The sequence below is a fragment of the Myotis daubentonii genome, chromosome 1, assembly GCF_963259705.1.
Source record: "Myotis daubentonii chromosome 1, mMyoDau2.1, whole genome shotgun sequence".
NCBI classification, from domain to species: Eukaryota; Metazoa; Chordata; class Mammalia; order Chiroptera; family Vespertilionidae; genus Myotis; species Myotis daubentonii.
The window spans coordinates 59584386-59603661 of record NC_081840.1 but is presented as its reverse complement, the minus strand read 5'-3'; the positions used below and the strand labels follow the sequence as shown (position 1 = coordinate 59603661).

The 19276-nt window shown below is 38.7% G+C and overlaps 1 protein-coding gene across 6 annotated transcripts in view; it reads right to left on the bottom strand.

Annotated features, from left to right (window-relative positions):
* Positions 1-16108, bottom strand: part of SECISBP2L (SECIS binding protein 2 like) — a 71809-nt gene extending 55701 nt beyond the window's left edge. For 3 of the 6 annotated variants that reach the window (XM_059702049.1, XM_059702081.1, XM_059702065.1), the window contains exons 1-4: positions 15867-16107; positions 7983-8161; positions 4206-4530; positions 2730-2859 (exon numbers count right to left, since the gene is read on the bottom strand). In XM_059702049.1, coding sequence (XP_059558032.1) covers positions 2730-2859; positions 4206-4530; positions 7983-8161; positions 15867-15890 — 658 coding nt within the window. In that variant the 5' untranslated portion in view covers positions 15891-16107. Of the gene's footprint in view, positions 1-2729; positions 2860-4205; positions 4531-7982; positions 8162-15866 lie in introns of all 6 variants that reach the window. The other 3 variants (XM_059702042.1, XM_059702055.1, XM_059702074.1) reach the window with 2 other exon arrangements.
* Positions 16109-19276: the final 3168 nt, after the last annotated feature.

Below are 19276 nucleotides of genomic sequence, written 5' to 3'. Positions count from 1 at the left end.
CCAACCTCCTGTGGTCCCTCCCTGGCATCTGCAGAGTGAGTGGGATCTCTCCGACAGGTGGGATCCCTCAGTGTGACCTGCAGGGATCGGGCTGAAACCAGCTCTCCAACATCCCCCAGGGGGTCCCGGAGTACAAGAGGGCACTCTGCAAAGTTGCTATCATACAGGGTGTGGAATGCAAACACAAGTGTGCAGTAAACCAGATTTGGGGCCGACAGTGCCCCAACAACAACATAACCCACGGTCAAAGGTGGAATCATGCGGCCCCACAAGGAATCGGTCTCCCTCCTCTCTCGTTTCAGGGTGCATCACCCGAGAACCACCACTGCTAAGTCACTGCAGCTCAGCAGCTCCTGCACTGAGTGTCTGCCCCCTGGTGGTCAGTGCACGTCATAGTGGCCAGTCGGATGGTCAGACACTTAGCTTATTAGCCTTTTATATATATACTAGAGGCCTGGTGCACAAAAATTTGTGCACTCGGGTGGGGGATCCCTCAGCCTGGCCTGTGCCCTCTCGCAGTCTGGGACCCCTCTGGAGAGGACCACTAGCTGGCTTAGGCCTGCTCCCCAGGGGATTGGGCCTAGGATGTCAATCAGACATCCGTCTGGCAGCCCGGCAGCCCTCGGGGGATGTCAGCAGGGAGCAGACCTAAGCTGCAGTCAGACATCCTTAGCACTGCTGAGGAGGCAGGAAAGGCTCCCACCACCACCACTGTACTGGCAGCCATCAGCCTGGCTTGTGGCTGAGCAGAGCTCCCCCATGTGGGAGTGCACTGACCACCAGAGGGCAGTTCCTACATTGAGCGTCTGCCCCCTGGTGGTCAGTGTGTGTCACAGTGACCAGTCATTCCCAGTCTTTCTGCTATTAGGGTCAGTTTGCATATTACCCTTTTACTATATAGGATAGAGGCCTGGTGCACGGGTGGGGGCCTGCTGGTTTGCCTTGAAGGGTGTCCCAGATCAGGCTGGGAGTCCCACTTGGGTGCTTGGCCAGCCTGGGTGAGGGGCTGATGTCTGTTTGCAGCTAGTCACACCCCCTTCAGGGTGGGGATCCCCGCCGGGGTGCCTGGCCAGCCTGGATGAGGGGCTGATGGCGTTTTCAGGCTGGCCACATCCCCTTTAGGGTGGGGGTCGCCACTGGGGTGCCTGGCCAGTCTGGGTGAGGGGTTGAGGGCCATTTTCAGGCTGGCGGGCAACTGAAGCTCCCAGCCTCTCCTTTTTTTCTTTTTATTCTGGGATTAATTTACCTTCTATAATTGAAACATTGTTGCCGTCACTGGCGCTCCCAGCTCTGAGGCTGCGGCCAGCTGAAAGCAGGTATCTGGGGTTTGTTTAGCTTCTATAATTGAAACATTGTTGCTTTTGGGCTTAGAGCCGGGCTGCGGCAGGCAGGGAACCTTGGCTTCCTCCATCACTGGAGCAAGCAAGCCTCATGTTCGCTTCAGCTGCGTGGCTGCCGGCCACCATCTTTGTTGGCAGTTAATTTGCATATCACCCTGATTAGCAATGGGAAGCGTAGCGGTGGTACGGTTAATTACCCTTTTTGTCTTTTATTAGATAGGATAGATACTTCAGATGGCTGATTTTGTGGTCACAATGATAAAACTAAAGTACAGATAATTTTTTCAAGGAGTCCCAGGGTTGAAATCACGTATAAATAGTTCACTATGATTAGGAACAACCAAACATAGAAAACTCTGTAACATATTGCATGTGATTCTTTTCCATAGCCACCCCAACCATTTGTCAGAATCTGTTAATATCACTGTTTTATGCCCTACAAACCACACAGCAAGTACTGTCAGCAAGATTGTTTTTTAACTGATCCTCAGATCCTTTCTTGCTCCTAATGGATCTAAGCAATTGTAAAAGGATAATTGAATAGAGTTCAAAAGAAAAATGAAATTCCAATGGAAGAAAGTAGTGCCACCTAATTTATTTTAAACCAGACTACATTTGAGTGGAGACTATAGAGGGGTAAAAAGCAAATGTGCCTTTGAACAGATCTAATTTTTGGCCTTGGATAATTAACAAAGATTTTTTTTACTAGTGTTAATAAGAATGGGTGAGAGGTGATAGACATCTATCTACTCTGTATCTAGTAGGTGGAACTGTATGATGAAAATAGGAAAATAGCTAGGAAAATAGCTAGAATATTATAAGACTATTAATTCTTATCTATTACGTGGAGAAAGCTTTTTTATTTAATGTTTATACCATCTTCTAAAAAACTTATGACAAAATTATATTCTACTAATCCAAAATTTTTACTTATTTGTACTCATAGGTCTGATTTAGATCTATGTTAAAATGTGAATTAAAAACTTGCTAATTCTTTCTAGAAAAATATTACAGAATATTAGGGATGTTTTATAACAGGTTTTAATCTAGTTATAAAAACATGTAGAATTATGATTTCTATCAAAACGACTCCCTCATATTTCTACAGCTTTTTAAAAATTCCATCTCTGATTTCTGAACTGCTCCACTGCTTTATGAGGAAACCTCAAACCCTGTTCAAAATTGTATATAAGCCAGCAAACAAGTTGAAAGAACATTAAGGACATGGACTGTTTCATCCTTTCTAGAGAATTTCACAAAGTGACAGGATAAATGAATGGGTGAAAGTCTAGAATCATAAAAAGTGGTATAATCCACAATTATTAAGCCAATGCATGACAACAGATAAAAATTAGTAACATATACTGTACAGAAGAACCCTTGCCTTACCGGTTTGCTGTGAAGCATCTACCAGAAGCACGATTTTTGATCGATTATCAGGACCTGCTGCATTTGTCTCTTTCTGAGTAGCTACATTTTTCACCTGTGGCCTTTTGCTTTTTATGTGCTGTTGTAAAAGCTGTTGATGATTTAAGTAAAAAAAAAATTAAGATTCTAGTTAATGTACTAAACATTATAGAATACACATCCACTATACAATATACCTAAATGTATGCTCCACATCAGTGGCTCCCAACTCACGGGGAAATAGGACTTCTTTGTTAGGATTTCATGATATTATCTGCAGCCAATCATAATAGGCTAAATAGGCATTGTAGACACATTTAAACACTATTTTTCAAATAACCATTAACACTACTATAAATAAAAAAATAAATTCATTTTAATTGTTACTTGCATTCTTAATTTTCTCAATCAATAATTAATAAAACAACTTCTGCTGCTGGTTTGTATTTTAATTTGTAAAAGGTATGCCAAAGACAGAAAAGACTTTTCAATGAAGGTTGGCTAATGGGATCTAGCAAAGCACCAACTCCTTGATACAGATATAAGATACATCTAAGAAATAAGTCACTCTGCCTCCCATTAGTTCAAAAGTGCTGAGAAGAAAAATTTTTTTTATTTGTTTTGATACTAAGGCTTCAATAGAAAAGTAACCTTCTGAATAACAAAGTGGCATTCCTCCTAAAAATTCACAAGACAGAAACAATGAAGTTGAAGGGATTTAATGAACCACAACTGTTGTTTTCCATATTTCCTGCTGATTTTTGAAGACTGAAATATCCTGAAGTGCATGAGCCATTCAACACCCTAGAATGGGATCCAAACTAACCACTTATAAATACTGTGTCACTATGCGATTTTTATCACCAAATTAAACTACTTTGGAAATATTTGTGCATTTTGTTTATGTAAAACTCTTTGAAGGAACTTGAAGACAAATATAAATAATCACCAATTAAAAATGAAAAACAATAAAAAACAGAATTATTTTATAAATACTATAACCCTTTATTTTATGACTAGAGGCCTGGTGCATGGATTCATGCACCAGTGGGATCCCTCAGCCTAGCCATCAGGCCGAAACTGGCTCGCCGACATCCCTCAAAGGGTCCCAGATTGCGAGAGAGCAGTTCTCGGGTGACACACCCTAGAATAAGACTCCGTCCTCTCTGGTTCTGTGTGCGTCACCCGAGAACCACAGCTGCCAAGTCACCACAGCTCAGCAGCTCCTGTGTTGAGCATCTGCCCCTGGTGGTGAGTGCACGTCATAGCTACCGGTCAGACGGCCAGACAGTCGAATAGTTGGCCGATCACTTAGGCTTTTATATATATAGATAGTGAACAAAATGTTTTGTAGTAAATTCAGCATTTAAAGCTAATCAATACAAGTGGCAGATTACTTACTCTATTATTAACAATAGAAATATCAAACATAAAAGCCAATCAAAATCAGTCACTTACTTTTGGTACCATTGGTCCTCTGTTACTGTTTCTGCTTCTATGACTGGACAACGGGAAGACTTGTCCAAGTTGATTTGGACGTTCAGTGCATTCTGTGGTTATAGTATTTACAGTATTTGCAGTCTGAAAGGTGTTGGAGTAAGGTGTAGGAAAAGGATGATAAAAACCCATAACTTGGGCACATGGTGCTGGCATCAGCTGATAATATGTATACTCTGTAGAAACAGGTGGCTGAGCAGGTATAATGGGGTAGGCAAGGTATGGTCCAGCAGGGTTTGGACTGGGCTGTTGCCATCGTATATCATTGTTATATAATGGAAACTGTCTGTAAAAACAAAAACAGAACAAAGCTATTGACAATTATAAAAGTAATGTTAAAGTAAAATCTCAACTCACTTTAATAAAAGAAAACACAGAACAGAATAGTGGCTTCACCATAATTCTGAAAAATGAGGTAAAATTATCTTATATGTTTCCTTGCTATAGAAATCATTCTATCTAATAATAGACAAAGATTGAAATTGACTGTACCTTAACTACGCCTCCCATTGGCTAATCAGTGAGATATGCAAATTAACCACTAAACAAAGATGGCGGTTAATTTGCATATGTAGGTGCGAAGTGGTGGAGCGAAGACTGAAGGTGGCTCCGGCCACCGGAGCCACGAGAGGCTTGGAGGCGCCTCCGGCCGGAGCGAAAGCCTGGGTCCGGGGCGCCGGAGGAAAACCGGTGCTGGCAGCCAGGGGAAGGGAAGGCCTATTGCACGAATCTTTTTGTGCAACAGGCCTCTAGTGTATATATAACAATTTATTTTATTTTTTTTAAAATATATTTTATTGATTTTTTACAGAGAGGAAGGGAGAGAGGTAGTTAGAAACATCGATGAGAGAGAAACATCGATCAGCTGCCTCCTGCACACTCCCTATTGGAGATGTGCCTGCAACCAAGGTACATGCCCTTGACCGGAATCGAACCTGGGACCTTTCAGTCCGCAGGCCGATGTTCTATCCACTGAGCCAAACCGGTTACGGCTATATATATATAACAATTTAAATGACAGTATAAAGGATTAAAACTGATAGTTTTAGTTTTATTGCTTTCCAATATTTTAAAAATACATATTCTTTTTTTTTTAATATATTTTATTGATTTTTTACAGAGAGAAAGGGAAAGAGATAGAGAGTTAGAAACATCGATGAGAGAGAAACATTGATCAGCTGCCTCCTGCACATCTCCCACTGGGGATATGCCCGCAACCCAGGTACATGCCCTTGACCGGAATCGAACCTGGGACCCTTCAGTCCGCAGGCCGACGCTCTATCCACTGAGCCAAACCGGTTTCGGCTAAAAATACATATTCTTATTTGTAACTCTCTCCTTAACATCCTCATATTTCTGCCTAAAAGTTAAACACCTAGCTGCTGGATCTGCCAGCAGTCCTACGTTCCCACCCAATGCTAATAACTGTGATAGCCTTCTGCAAAGACCAGCGTAAGGTGATCATTGTGTAAAATGATCACTATAATAGGTGATTTGATTCCTCCACATCTCATTCTTTAGCTCAGACCCAAGGGCCTCCTACTCCTCTCCCATACTCCCTTAAATACTTGGCCAAGTCCAGCTCTTTTCCTGGCTTCCCTTCTTGGCAATGGAAGCAGGCTTCAGATCCAAGGAAAAGAAGAGAAGAAAGGGCAAGCCTGTCCACTGCCATCTACTATTCCTAGTTTTAGAGCTTTTTCTAGTGCAGTTCCTATAAAGCACCAGCAAGATTTTTCTTGTCTCAGCAGTCCTTCTCACAGAAGGTTGTTGCTGACGAATGAGGGGTCAAGGAGAGCTGGATCATATAGCTTTTCCTCACTACTCCTATGACAAAGCAAAATGCAAAAATGTTCACTGCCATAATTCTGAAAATATTTTTACATAATCTGCTAACTGGCTTACTCATGAATTCTCAAAAGATTATTTGGTGCTCTAGCCAGTTTGGCTCAGTGGATAAAGAATTGGCCTGTGGACTGAAGGGTCCTGGGTTTGATTTTGGTCAAGGGCACGTTCCTCAGTTGCAGGCTTGACCCCTGCCGGCCCTGGTCAGGCTGTAATGGAAGCAACCAAACGATGTATACAGACACATTGATGTTTCTCTCCCTGTGTCTCTCCTTCTCCCTTACACTCTCCCTAAAATCAATGGAAAAATATCCTCAGATGAGGATTAACAAAAATAAATTTAAAAAGAACAACAAAAAATTATTTGGTAAGGTAAGAAAAATTAAATTTACCATACTATACACTTGATCATTTTGTTAAATACAAAAAATACTATTATTAATTTTAGTTTACAAATCACTATGGACATAGTCCATATAGGTCAAAGATTTTTTAAGTATAATGCTAACTTACTTGAGAAGGATCCCTTAGTTTCTACTATTTGTCCAATCTCCTAAACTATTAAGAGTTTCAGATTATTAACTTGAATATTTAACTTGAGAAAGTTGTTTAGTGATCTCATATCTCATATATCCGTAATTTCTCAAAGAATGTGCCTTGGTACATTAGTGTATCACAATGGATTATAGATGTGTAGAAATATTGACTGCCTTAGCCTTCAGGGGTGGCTGGGCAGAGTCTAGAGCAGGGGTGGGCAAACTTTTTGACTCGAGGGCCACAATGGGTTCTTAAACTGGACCGGAGGGCCGGAACAAAAGCATGGATGGAGTGTTTGTGTGAACTAATATAAATTCAAAGTAAACATCATTACAGAAAAGGGTACGGTCTTTTTTTTTTAGTTTTATTCATTTCAAACGAGCCGGATCCGGCCCGCGGGCCGTAGTTTGCTCACGGCTGGTCTAGAGCCTAGCTACCTCATCCATTTATCCCACAATGCTAGAGAAGTAACAATTTTCTGTGTGTGATATAACTTGAAAAAATCTAAAGTTACTTTTACACAGCAATAAAATAAACTACACCAATGAAGTGCTAATCATCCAGAAAACATAAGCAGAGTTAGAAACCTAGTGGTAACTAGGTTACACATTATCTGAATTGCAAGCAATTTGTTAAATCATCCTGTAGACCAGTGGTTCTCAACCTGTGGGTCGCGACCCCTTTGGGGGTAGAATGACCCTTTCACAGGAGTCCCCTAAGACCATCGGAAAACACATATATAATTACATATTGTTTTTGTGATTAATCACTATGCTTTAATTATGTTCAATTTGTAACAATGAAATTGGGGGTCACCACAACACAAGGAACTATATATTAAAGAGTCGTGGCATTAAGAAGGTTGAGAACCATTGCTGTAGGCTATAGCACTGAAGCTAAATTTTGGAACTAGAATCAGAGTCTAGATCTAGAGTTATGTGCTAACTAACCATAAAAGCTTCAAAGTTAAGGACAATCCCTTGATGTTTTCTTCTTATGCCAGATTATCTTGGCAATTATTATTAGATACCTAATCTCAAAAAAGGGTTTCTGCTTATCTCTTTCTGAGTAATTCATTCCTCCCTTTAAGTCAATTTACTTCAGACAAATTTTACTTATTATAGAAAATATATCCAAAGAACTCCATAACCTTTTAGAAAGAATGAGAAAATAATCCATGTTAACAGTTTTCAAATTTCTACATCACTTGGCTTTATTTTACTCCTCTTAATGAATAGAAAAATGATTCATGTTTACAAGTTATAAAAGGAAAAAATTAAGTGGTGTGCTTTGTCAACTTCTGTTTTCTACCCCTCTCTTCCCCACCCCAACTAAAAAAGAAAATAATAAACAAATTACCTATTGGATTGGTTTTCCTGCACAAATGGATAACAAGTAATCAAGTAGCTGGGAATTGGAGTTGGTTCTATACCAGAAACATTTCCATTCTCATTTGGGAGTGCCATAGGGATCATAAATGTATCAGGATTCTTCTTCTGGGGAATAAATGGCTCTACCTCAGCTGACAGCTTGACATTCTTCAAAGAGAAAGTGAAACACATTATTAACAAATGAACAAAAAAAAATTTAAGTAATATTAATTCACAATTTAACAAGTCAGTTTTTACAAACAGTAATTAGGTCTCTTTTCATTATTCACAAAACATCCAAAGGAACACAATGACAAATTAAAATAATTAAATATGATTAAGTTATACAGAAAAAGTCATTAAATGAAAATGGGGAAAACTTATCAAAGGTTACTACATCCTATGAAATCATGTCTTAACAATCAAGAGTAGAAGGAAGTCAGTCAAACCTCCGAGTCCCCAAATAAGGCTGGTAGTAAGAAATCTAGCTCTGCAGACTAACAATGTGTTTTGTTTTGTTTGGGTTTTCTTTTCCATAACAATGTGTTTTTAACTAATTTTGTTTGGGGGGGGAGGGTGGGGAGATCATTAAGCAGCATTCTGAAGGATAATTATATTTGTTTAAATAGTCTATTTCTGTCCTTTTCAGGAAATTAGACTAGCATGGAAGGAAAATGTCTAAGATGAATTTAAAATATACATATATAAGGGGGAGAAAACTTCTGGTTCACACTTAAACTGGGGAAAAAATAAGTACTTCAGTTTCCCAGAAGGTAAGCTGAAAAAACTAAAGTAATTCAGAATATATACTACATTTTAGTTTATTTTATATCTTTTCTTATAATAAATCTAGAGATTCAAAAGACACTTTAAAAACTAAAGTATTTAAGAATGCACCTATGGGTGACATTTATTTACTATAAAGAAAAGTAAGTACGATCCATAAAAGTCAGAATAGGAATTACTGTTAGAAAGAAGGAGCTGTGATTGGGAAGAAATTCTGGGGTGCCTGGCAACGTTCTGTGTCCTAATTTGGGTGATACTTAGGAGGTATTCACCTTATATAATTCATTTAGCTGTACATTGGTGTTAGGCAGTTTTCTTTTTGCATCTGTCATATTTAACAACAAATTTTAAAAATTTAATTATAAAAGAAAAAACCTATAGGCACATTCTGCAAAAGCAGAATGTAAAAAAAACACATAAATATAAACCAGTAAGTGAAATGCAGTCCAATATTTCAACCACTTAAATCAATCACCTCAAATCAACAATCTTAACCAGAATTTTTCCCCAACAAACACACTAGGATAGCATTTATTAGAAGCTCTCACCAAGGCAGAGTTCTCAGAATAAATTTCAGGCCTGTTTCTCAGAAAAGTAATCAGTAACAAATCCAAGAAACACTAAAGATAAGACTTGATATGCTCAATATATAGCCTTATTCAGAAAAAAATTTCTCTAAAAAGATTCCACTGGAAATTCAGAAGTACTTTTTAAAAAGGAGAAAGAAGATAATCTGAACTATATAGCAGTATTAATTCAATATCCTTCCTCAAATCTGATTTAACTTTGAAGTCTACGTTTATACCACTAACCAAATCTGAAGTAGATAGGTCATTGAACTTACAAATATCTGAGAACTAAACTCAGTTTCTTGAATTTTAACACAGGAGGTAAAAACCCCTTCAAATGCTAATAAAATAAGCCAGTTCTATTCCCTGTAACAGTCACTAGAACTTCAAACTTATTTATATAAGGCATAAAATAATCAACCTAATAAATGTTTCCCTAATTATGGAAAAAAGCTGAGTTTCAACAATAATACACAGATAATGGAAGCTTGCTTTATATAGTTTATACATATGCATAAGAAGGCAAATAAATCACATTTAAACTATACTAAAAAATAACTTTTAGTATTTTTAAAAATCAAAAAGTCCTTCTGAACTTATATGAATTTTCTGAAAAGTTTTATAAATCTGGACGAGAAGACATTAGGATTTGTTTTAAAACAAGGAATATGATTACATCAAATTCTCAGTCTAACATGAAAAAAGGAGTGCTATTAATATAATTATAAAGAAACAAAAAAAATTTAAGAACATTTTTCTGGACACCCCCCCCCCTAAAAAAATAATGTCATAAATTACTTTTGTAACAACAAATTTAAATTCTTGCTCAAGTAAAAAGTTGCAAGTTTTTTATACTAGTTTCATCTATACTTTTATTTAAGGGTCTCATGAATTTAGTGAAGTCGCTGTTTAAAAGGTGTCATGCATAAATTATAACTAATGTCTTCACATACACAGTACACAGGAGTGGGCAAAAATAGGTTAATAATAAATAATACAATAATTAATAATATAAACAATAGAAAAATAAGCTCTGTTTCGAGTACTCACAACAGTAAACCTACTTTTGCCCCCCCCCTCCCCATATACCCTTAAACATTAAAGTTTGTACTGGTTTCTAAGTGCAATTCTAGATATCAGAGTTCAACAATACAATTCACAAACACTAAAATGATCCTTTGTGTTCAGCAAAAAAGAGAATCTGCTGTAGTCAACAGCTGTACAAACAGAAGATGTCACTAGTAGGAACAGACTGGCTAACTTTTCCCTGTAGTTACAATTCTGTATGTTTTTAGAAGTTGTTTATTGTGACTTTGGGGCCTTCATTATAATACATCAAAATGCAGCATCTGTTGTTTTCAGACCTGAAATGCAATGTTAAGACAGTGAACTATTCTTAAAATTCCATATAATAAACCCTGTATAGATAATATATTAAGTAAGCAACAGATTCTGGCAATATTTCAATTATACTAGTATAGAAATTAAAGAAAAATGTCTTACCACAGTGGAGAACAAAAACATTTTGAGAAAATTAGAATAGTTACTTCATGCAATATTCTTCAGTTTGAATTTTGGTTTTACTCTCTCTACCTTTGCCAAAATCTATTTTTTAGAAGTCAGAAATTTTATAGTAAGGAGTTGTCTCCTTAAAGTAAATATAAGTATGGTATAAGTCTAACTACAAAGAACAAATTCCTGTATTATATGCTTAAAAATACAACACTACATAATAAAATTACCTTTCTCTTTTAGAAATTATTTCAGAATTTTCCAAACTAATGAAAAATCATAATAATCCCAAAAACATGTATTGGGAAAAAACAGTTCCACATTTTAAAATCTGCATATATTAAAACAAATGTCAATAATAAAACCTCATTAATGTGAGTAATCTAGAAAACCCAAGAATTTCTCAAAACATCAAACTAGAAAAACCTCATTAAGCGCTCTTTAAAATGAGGTTTTTATTAAACAAATGCATTCATATCACTAAAAGTCTTCATAATTCAATAAATATGCATTGAGCACATATTCAGGAAAGAGCACAGTATAGACAGGTTTAGGGAAAATGGGCAAACATTACTAAGCACACATCAGCAGGAAATGTATATTAAACCCCTCCAAAATAGAACTTCCAGAAGAGTGCGAATAATTTTCCCAGATTAAGCAACAGAAAAATGTCACCCCCTTAATATCAAGACTGAACTGGAACACAGTAAGGCACTCTCCCACAGTGAAATTTCAGTATGTACCACACACCTACAGAAAAAAATATGATCATGGAAAGCCTCCACATTCTTACTGTGTTAAGGTAGAAATCTGATATATCAAATATTAAGATATTTTATATGTTATGGCAAAAGATAAAATAAATGTCTTCTAAATGAAAAACATTTTAATGCTTAAGAGATACCTGCTAGCTGTATTGTTTTCTGATTGGAATGGCTTACAATGAAAGTAAACCACTTGCCAAAATAAACTGCAGTAGTTATACATAAAAAAAAAAAATCAAAGTATTTAACTTACACTGCCCATTTGCTTTGCTATCCAGATATTTCCCCATTTTCTTAAAACAGACTGCATCTAATCCTGTTAAAATCTGATAGTGCTTTTCTAAAAACCAGTTTTCTAAATTTAATACTAGTTTTTGGATTATCTATTTTATTCACGTTTTTACATTTTCTCCCTTGCTTTTGTGGGTTTTCTCCCCTAACTCCTTGCCTTGGATGCTTAATTTTTATTTTCCTTTTAAAATGTTTAACAATGAAAGTATTTATACTACATATTTGCCTCAGACACATTCATAGGTTTTCACTACAGCATGTTACTTTTTCAGTAACATAAAATTCTATTTTGCTTCCTCTTCGATTTAAGGGCTTATGGGAAATTAGAGGCTTGGTGCACAAAATTTGTGCACAGGGGGAAGGGAGGGTGCCCCTCAGCCTGGCCTGTGCCCTCTCACAGTCTGAGAGCCCTTGGGGGATGTCTAACTCATGAGGAGCATGCCTAAGCTGGCAGTCAGACATCCTTAGTGCTGCCGTGGAGGCAGGAGAGGCTCCCGCCACTGCCGCTGCACTCGCCAGCTGTGAGCCCGGCTTCTGGCTGAGCGGCGCTACCCTTATGGGATCGTACTGACCATCAGGGGGAAGCTCCTCCGTTGAGTGTCTGCCCCCTGGTGGTCAGTGTGCATCATAACAACTGGTCAGTAGGCATTCAGTCAATTTGCATATTAGCCTTTTATTAAATAGGCTGCCTTTTAAAATTTCCAAATGGCATTTTCACTAAATGAGCATTATTTACTTTTATTTTTTTATTTTAAAAAATTGTTAAAACAGATTACTAGCTTATATTCATAAAGGCAAACTATAAATATTATGTATTACATTTTATAGTAATTTACTTAAAATATGTTTAATTGCAGTGTTGATATTATTTGAAGTTTATACATTATTTAAAGGAAAGAATTATAAGCCAGATAATTTTGTATGTTTACTGGTGAACAGCACTTTGTATGAAGTCATGTCTATTTGTTACACATTTGCTCGTCTAAGAATTAAAGACAATAGTGATCAAGAACATTGTCAATTCTTAAAAAACAAACAAAAATCCCCTATCTAATGTTAATATACTAAAAATCTAAGCTAATATTTAAATTATTTAACAATTCAAAGGAGACTGTAAACCTCAAGTGTTCTGTCACTTCTAAGGCCATTGTTTATTTTTTTAAATCTCAAAACACTGTTCTAAATTTTCTAAAAATAGAAACACTAAAGCCTTTATAAATAAAATAAACTTCATGATTTATTCTTCACATCCCTTTACACCAGCTTTTCTTTTTGTTTTTTTAAGGATAAAAAAATGCATTATATCAAGCCATATCTGTTCTTAGAACATCTAAATCTGGCAGTTAAAATTAAGCTACTTGCTTTGATTTAAAATAGTCTTGCTAAAAGATAATATTCCTGAAATTCTCTTCTGGTTATAAGATTCTTTCATATAGTCATTATTGCAATTAAGACTATTATCTAGCACATATTCCTAATAACTTTTTATAATCTTGATCAAATTTTTATAATCTTGACCAAATATATACAATTTATCTTTTTAATCAAAGATATATTTTTAAAAGTTACACTGGGTAATACTCCAGGGATTTCAATTAGGTTAAGATGAAATGAAGGAAGTTTATATTAAGTACTTTAAAAGAAAATTTACCTTCTATTAATTGCTAACCACTCCAATATTATAATAAGTTATAAATGCTGTAAACATTCCCAGAATATAAACCAACACTGGTTTAAAATGAAAAAAAAACAAACAAAAACCACAAAATCATTTTATGAGGAAAAATGGAAATTCAGCACATTATCACATATATTTTTCATAATTTTTACCTATCTAAATTCACTTCGTTAGTAAAAATATAAAAGTATATTCCTAATAATCTAGAAAAGCCTTTGCATTACTCTGGTATAGTAGAAACAATCAAGAACTCCACAAAGTTGAGAAATCTGTTCTAGACCCAATTTACCATTAAGTTAATGGCAGCTTTTTTTCAATGATGGATCCCTTTGAAAATATCATGAAAATAATGGAATCTTACCCCAGAAATATGCTAATATAAAATGAAGCACCTGCCATCCAGGGACCCCTGAACCAACCGCCTACAGCATGAACTGGGGAAAACAGGGCCACTTTTTTGGATCTTGGTTTCCATGTGTGGGGGTAATTACAAGGGAGTGGTTGAAATTTTTCTCTTACTTTGGATCAGGCTGGGGAAGAGGCAGGAGGCACTGGAGGAAAAAGAATGGGAAAACATGTTTTCTTCTATTTCTTAAATTTCTATGAAATTTTAAATAGGTTGTGGACTTTGAAAAAAATGTAGGATGAAAGAGGAAGAGGCTCTCTAGTTGAAATAATTTGCTCACAGCACTTGCTGTTAAGGTAATCACACACAAGTGATCATCTAAATAGTTAATTACATCTCCTCTAGGATGAAAGGAACCCTAAGTATACATGCGGTAGCATTCTGGTAATAGTTCTGGCATCATGGTAGAGGACCACAATGTTTAACCCTTTCATTAGTGACACGCATACAAGAAAATCATTCAAGAAAATTTCCTATTAATTTGTCAGGCTTTGAAATCTCAGGCATTTTTAATAGATACCTTAAAATCTTGTTTTTCACTAAACTGGATATAGGCCTTCTATAGAATACTCTGGGTGAAGGGAAAGCCCATATGTATTTGCCAAGACGCTCCAATCAATTTTGCTTTGGTAAACCCACGTATTGTTTCATAAACACATTTGTGTCTTCAGAGTCATAGTCACAGAAAGCTTTTTTTTTTTAAATAACTAAAGCTTTTCTAGAAACAAATATACACAACTAGGAAACTGCTCTGCCTGCTGAAAGAGCCCAATTTCTAAATCAAAACTGGCTTTGGCTAGCAACATACAATCAATTATACAGAGGAGTTTGGGAAATCCTGTCTCATTTATTAAGGTGTTAATCATCCACTTGTAAAATAATTAGGCAAATCACTAATCTCTCCTTTTGCTTCATCTGTTAGACTAGTTCATCACTGGGCAAGGCCTGCGACTGAGGAGGGGAACGGAGGGGGAATAAACTTTGACTTCATCAAATTTCCGTCATTTCATAGAGGTCTCAAGACTGGAAAATACTGAAACTTTTTTTTTGGGGGGGGGGGATAAAACATTAATATATATATATATTTAGTTGTGATGACAACGTAAAAATCCCTGCCTCCTAGCACCTACTTTGCAAGGATAATCCAGAACTTGGTGCAATTAAAAACAAGACAGACACTATGAGACTTCTTTGTGGATCGATTCCATGAATGCATGCTTCGGGTCCTATACCCTTAAGATGTAAGCTTGATTTAAAAAAACAAAACAAAAAACCAAAACACTAACTTTTGCAAAATAATGAGGCAGAAGGGCAAGGGGAAGCCGTCGTAGTTCATATCTTAAAGGGAACCCCTCCCTTAAGCCACTGTAGAAACACTGCTCCGCTCGATGGAACGCAGATCTAAAAAAACCCCTACCTGCCCCCCCTCCGCAGCCATCACTCGCTCTTGACAGCCTCTGGGTGAGGAGCCCTCCCAAGCCTTTCCACCTTGAAAACACATTCCAGAGCTGACGGGAGGGGAGCGGGGGGCAGTTGCGGTGGAAGTTACAAGCCCTCCACCCGGGGAGCACGAGCGTCTTGGAGTCCTCTGGCCCTTTCCCCAGCCGGGGAGGAGGGGCACAAGCGAAGCCCCAGCCCGGGCGGCGGGCGGTAAACAAGGCTCAAGAAGTGCCCCTGCCCGAGGCAGCATCGGGAACAATGCAGCGAAGCGGGGCGCCGCGGGGCTCCTGCGCCAGGGGATCCGGGAACCCGGGGACCCCGGCCGTCAGGGCCCAGGCTCCGAGCCCGGGGCCCGCCGGGAGGAGGCGGCCACCCCAGCCCCCCGGCCCGGCTGGCCCAGCCCCAGCCCCAGCCCCAGCCCGCGTACCTGCTCTGCTGGGGCTCGGTCCATGGCGCCTGCAGCCGCAACGGGCCCGCTTAATCGGTGTGGAGAGCGCCTCGGGCCGCTTTCTCCATGGCCCCCCGCTCGGGCTTAGACCGGGCTCCGGACCTCCGCCCCTCTCTGGCTGGCCCCGACGCACAGTCCGGCTACGCCACAGGCGGCGGAGGTGGACCCAGCGACGGGAGGTGGAGGAGGCGGTGGCACCTTCGGGGAGGGATCATCTGGGACGGAAGCCGAGACGAGCCGAAATAAGCCGAAGCGTAGTCGGAAATGGTGGCGCGCGGGAGGGCGGGGCGGGGGCGGGGCCGAGAAGGGCAGTGGGCGGGGCCAGGGCGCCGCCTGGAGCGGGCGGGCGGGAAACCCGCTGGCTCACCTGCAGGCTGTCCTGGCGGCGGTCCTAGGAACAGGTGCCCAGCCGCTCTGCGCTTCGTATTGGACATAACTGCCCCTCTGGACTGTTAAACTGGAGGCGTAGCGGCCACCTGGGACTCAGGACAAGTCTTCAGGGACCCCAGAGACCACGTCATTAACCCAGAACACCTCTTAGGGAAGTTGTGTTTTTGATCTGCCCGCTGGACATATGATCCTTTCCTATGTTACCAGGTAAAGGGAGTCATGACTGTAAAGGGAAATACCATAGAACATACCGCCCAACAGGTAATTATGTATCCTCTGGGATGTTACTGTTTCCACTGCACTTATTGATCACTCGTTCCTTTCATCTCCAGCTCATTAGCTCCTTGGGGAAGAGACTGCCTTGAAACTGGACACTTCAGCCTGGCAGACTCCCCCTGGGCATCTCCCCAGGCGCAACGTCCCGCAAACACCCCTTCCCAGAAGAGTTCTTGCTTGCCGGTCAGCTCCAGGGTGAGGAAGAAAAATAAACAGCTACATAAGCTAAATTATACAGAAATGAAAGAAGAGAGCAGCGGTTACTCCTGTTTGCGGGACTGATGGATGTGGAGATTTGAGCTGGAAGAAAGAGTTTTTAGGAAGTTTGCTGTGTCATGCTTCGGGGAACATGGGTAGAGACCTGAATTGCCTTTTCAGCTAGTCTAGGTTGTCAGTCTAGTTTTATTTGGATAGGACTCCATGAAGAGGCTGGTCTGTGAAGCCTCTAACTGTACTTCAGCTGATCATGTATTTTGACCTGGTGACAGATGCTATATTGAGTTAAAAAGAGTTATACCAATGCTCTGGCCAGTGTGGCTCAGTTGGTTGGGTGTCATCTGGTGCATCCTTTTGATAGGTTGTGGGTTCCCCTCCTCTCTCTCTAAAAATCAATTAAAAAAATTATTAGAAAAAGACTTAAATCAAGGCTGGCAGTAAAACCCTTTGTAAGGAGGTCTCTCTCTCTCCTTTCTTAGTTTTATTAACTCTTATGCCTCTTCAAATTATCCATGTATGTGTGTATACATATTTATGTATTTAAATGGCACATGCATGTATGACTGTTACACACATGAACAGTTCATGTAATGTTAGGTCCCTCGTGTCTATCAATGAATACTGAATGAACTTAGGTTTGCTCAGGAAAACTAAGCTATTTATAAGATGTAGTTATGTAAACTAACAGATGATCATCCTCCCTCACAATTTTCACTCAGAAAGAACTCTGAATTTTTAGACTGTCTCCCCACTAGTGGTTTCTAGCCATAAGATACCCCCATCTGAGTAAAGAGATAATAAGAATGCAATAATAATTCAGTCATAAAAATAGTACAGTACTTAGGTTTTCTTCCTGAGGAAATTGAAATATAGGATCTCTAAGGAACTTTCCATAGCATAAGATTTTTATTCTCTTGTGGAGAATCTCCTATGTACAGGACATTTATTTAAAATTTAAGAACAGAATTATAAGAAATTATAAGAATAAAATGTTAGTGTCCTCCTTTTTTAACATAATCCTGGAAAAGACTGAAATAGCTATTAGAATTAAAAAATTAAATTACATGAAGAAAAAGAAGACATTTACAAGCATTTAATTATTTCATTCAGCAATAAATATTTAATGTGCCAGGTGCTATGCTAGGCCTGGAGTTATAGCAGTTAAGAAGGCACTGTGAGTGCAGAGAACATGTTTGTCTTGTGAGCAAGTCATACATAGAACAAGAAACTACTGGCGAGCTGAGTGTCATGAAAAAGAAAGTTCAATAGGTTTTACCATATTGTGAGATAGAAGATCAGCAAAGTCATAGCTAAGTAAATAGCATCTAAGCAAAGGCCTGAAGGGTGCATAGGAATGATGATATGTGCAGAAGAAGTAGGAAAGTGACTCCAAACAAAGGAAATGGCATGCGTGAGGACTCTGAGGTAAGAAAGAAAACCCAGCATTACACTTAAGAAGCACATTCCTTGATATGAGAGTTCAAGGTGAGGGGTAATCCAATAGAGCAGGGTCTCTGAGCAGGTTGAAGGGATAGGATAGAAAACTCAGAGGCAGAAATTGGCCTCAGATGAGAGTAGAGCATATTGTCCCCAGTAATAGAAGGGAAGGCAGAAAGAACAGATACGGCTGTAAATACATTTGTAAGTTGAGGAAAGGCCTAATGGCTTCTGTTTTCTCAGTGAAGCAGAAGGCAAGGTTACCTCCTGACAATGGAAGGAGACAGAGTTGTGATGATCATATGTTTGTCAAAATTCAGCAAATACATATTTAAGAATTGTGCATATCATTATATGTAAATTTTATATCAAAAGAAAAAAACTGTAAATAAATATTGAACTCTGGTTTTAACAAATGCATGAACCTATGTAACCCAAATCTCTATCAAGATATAGAATGTTACCATTACCCCAGTGGCTTTTAAAACTTCGCTACTTATTTCACATGTTTATCTAATTCAGTATTGTATCCTTACTACCTATGCTAGAGTCTGGCACATAGCAAGTGCTCAATAAATATTTGTTGAATAAATGAACGTGTGATATGATATTAAATCGGGATTCTTTCATGCAGGGTTGGGTTTTGTTAGGCTTGTGCATGTTATTGAATGAGCAGGATTGAGTAGGAAGCGAGAACAAAATTATTGTATATTTTACTCCACTGTCTCTCCAAAAACTCTGAGGGCTACTTCTTTTACTGGCCTGGATGAAATATCATGAAAGTCATGCAAACTTCATTCCAACTTAAAGCTTGTCCTTTTCCCAAGTTCAGTTTTGCTTCAGGCCCGAAGGCTGCAGTAGGGGGACATGGTGGAAGCCACATTTATTTTTGCTTTCTTCCTTTTTCATCTCCACCTCCTCACTGATTAAGCTTTTAGATTCTCCCACCTCTGGGTTTTGATGGGAAGGTGTCTTAGATGCATCCCAAGTGTGAAGTCACTTCCGGGAACCACATATGACCCTAAACCTCAGCCCTTGATCTTCTGAGGGTTCAAGCTGTTTTCTTAGCT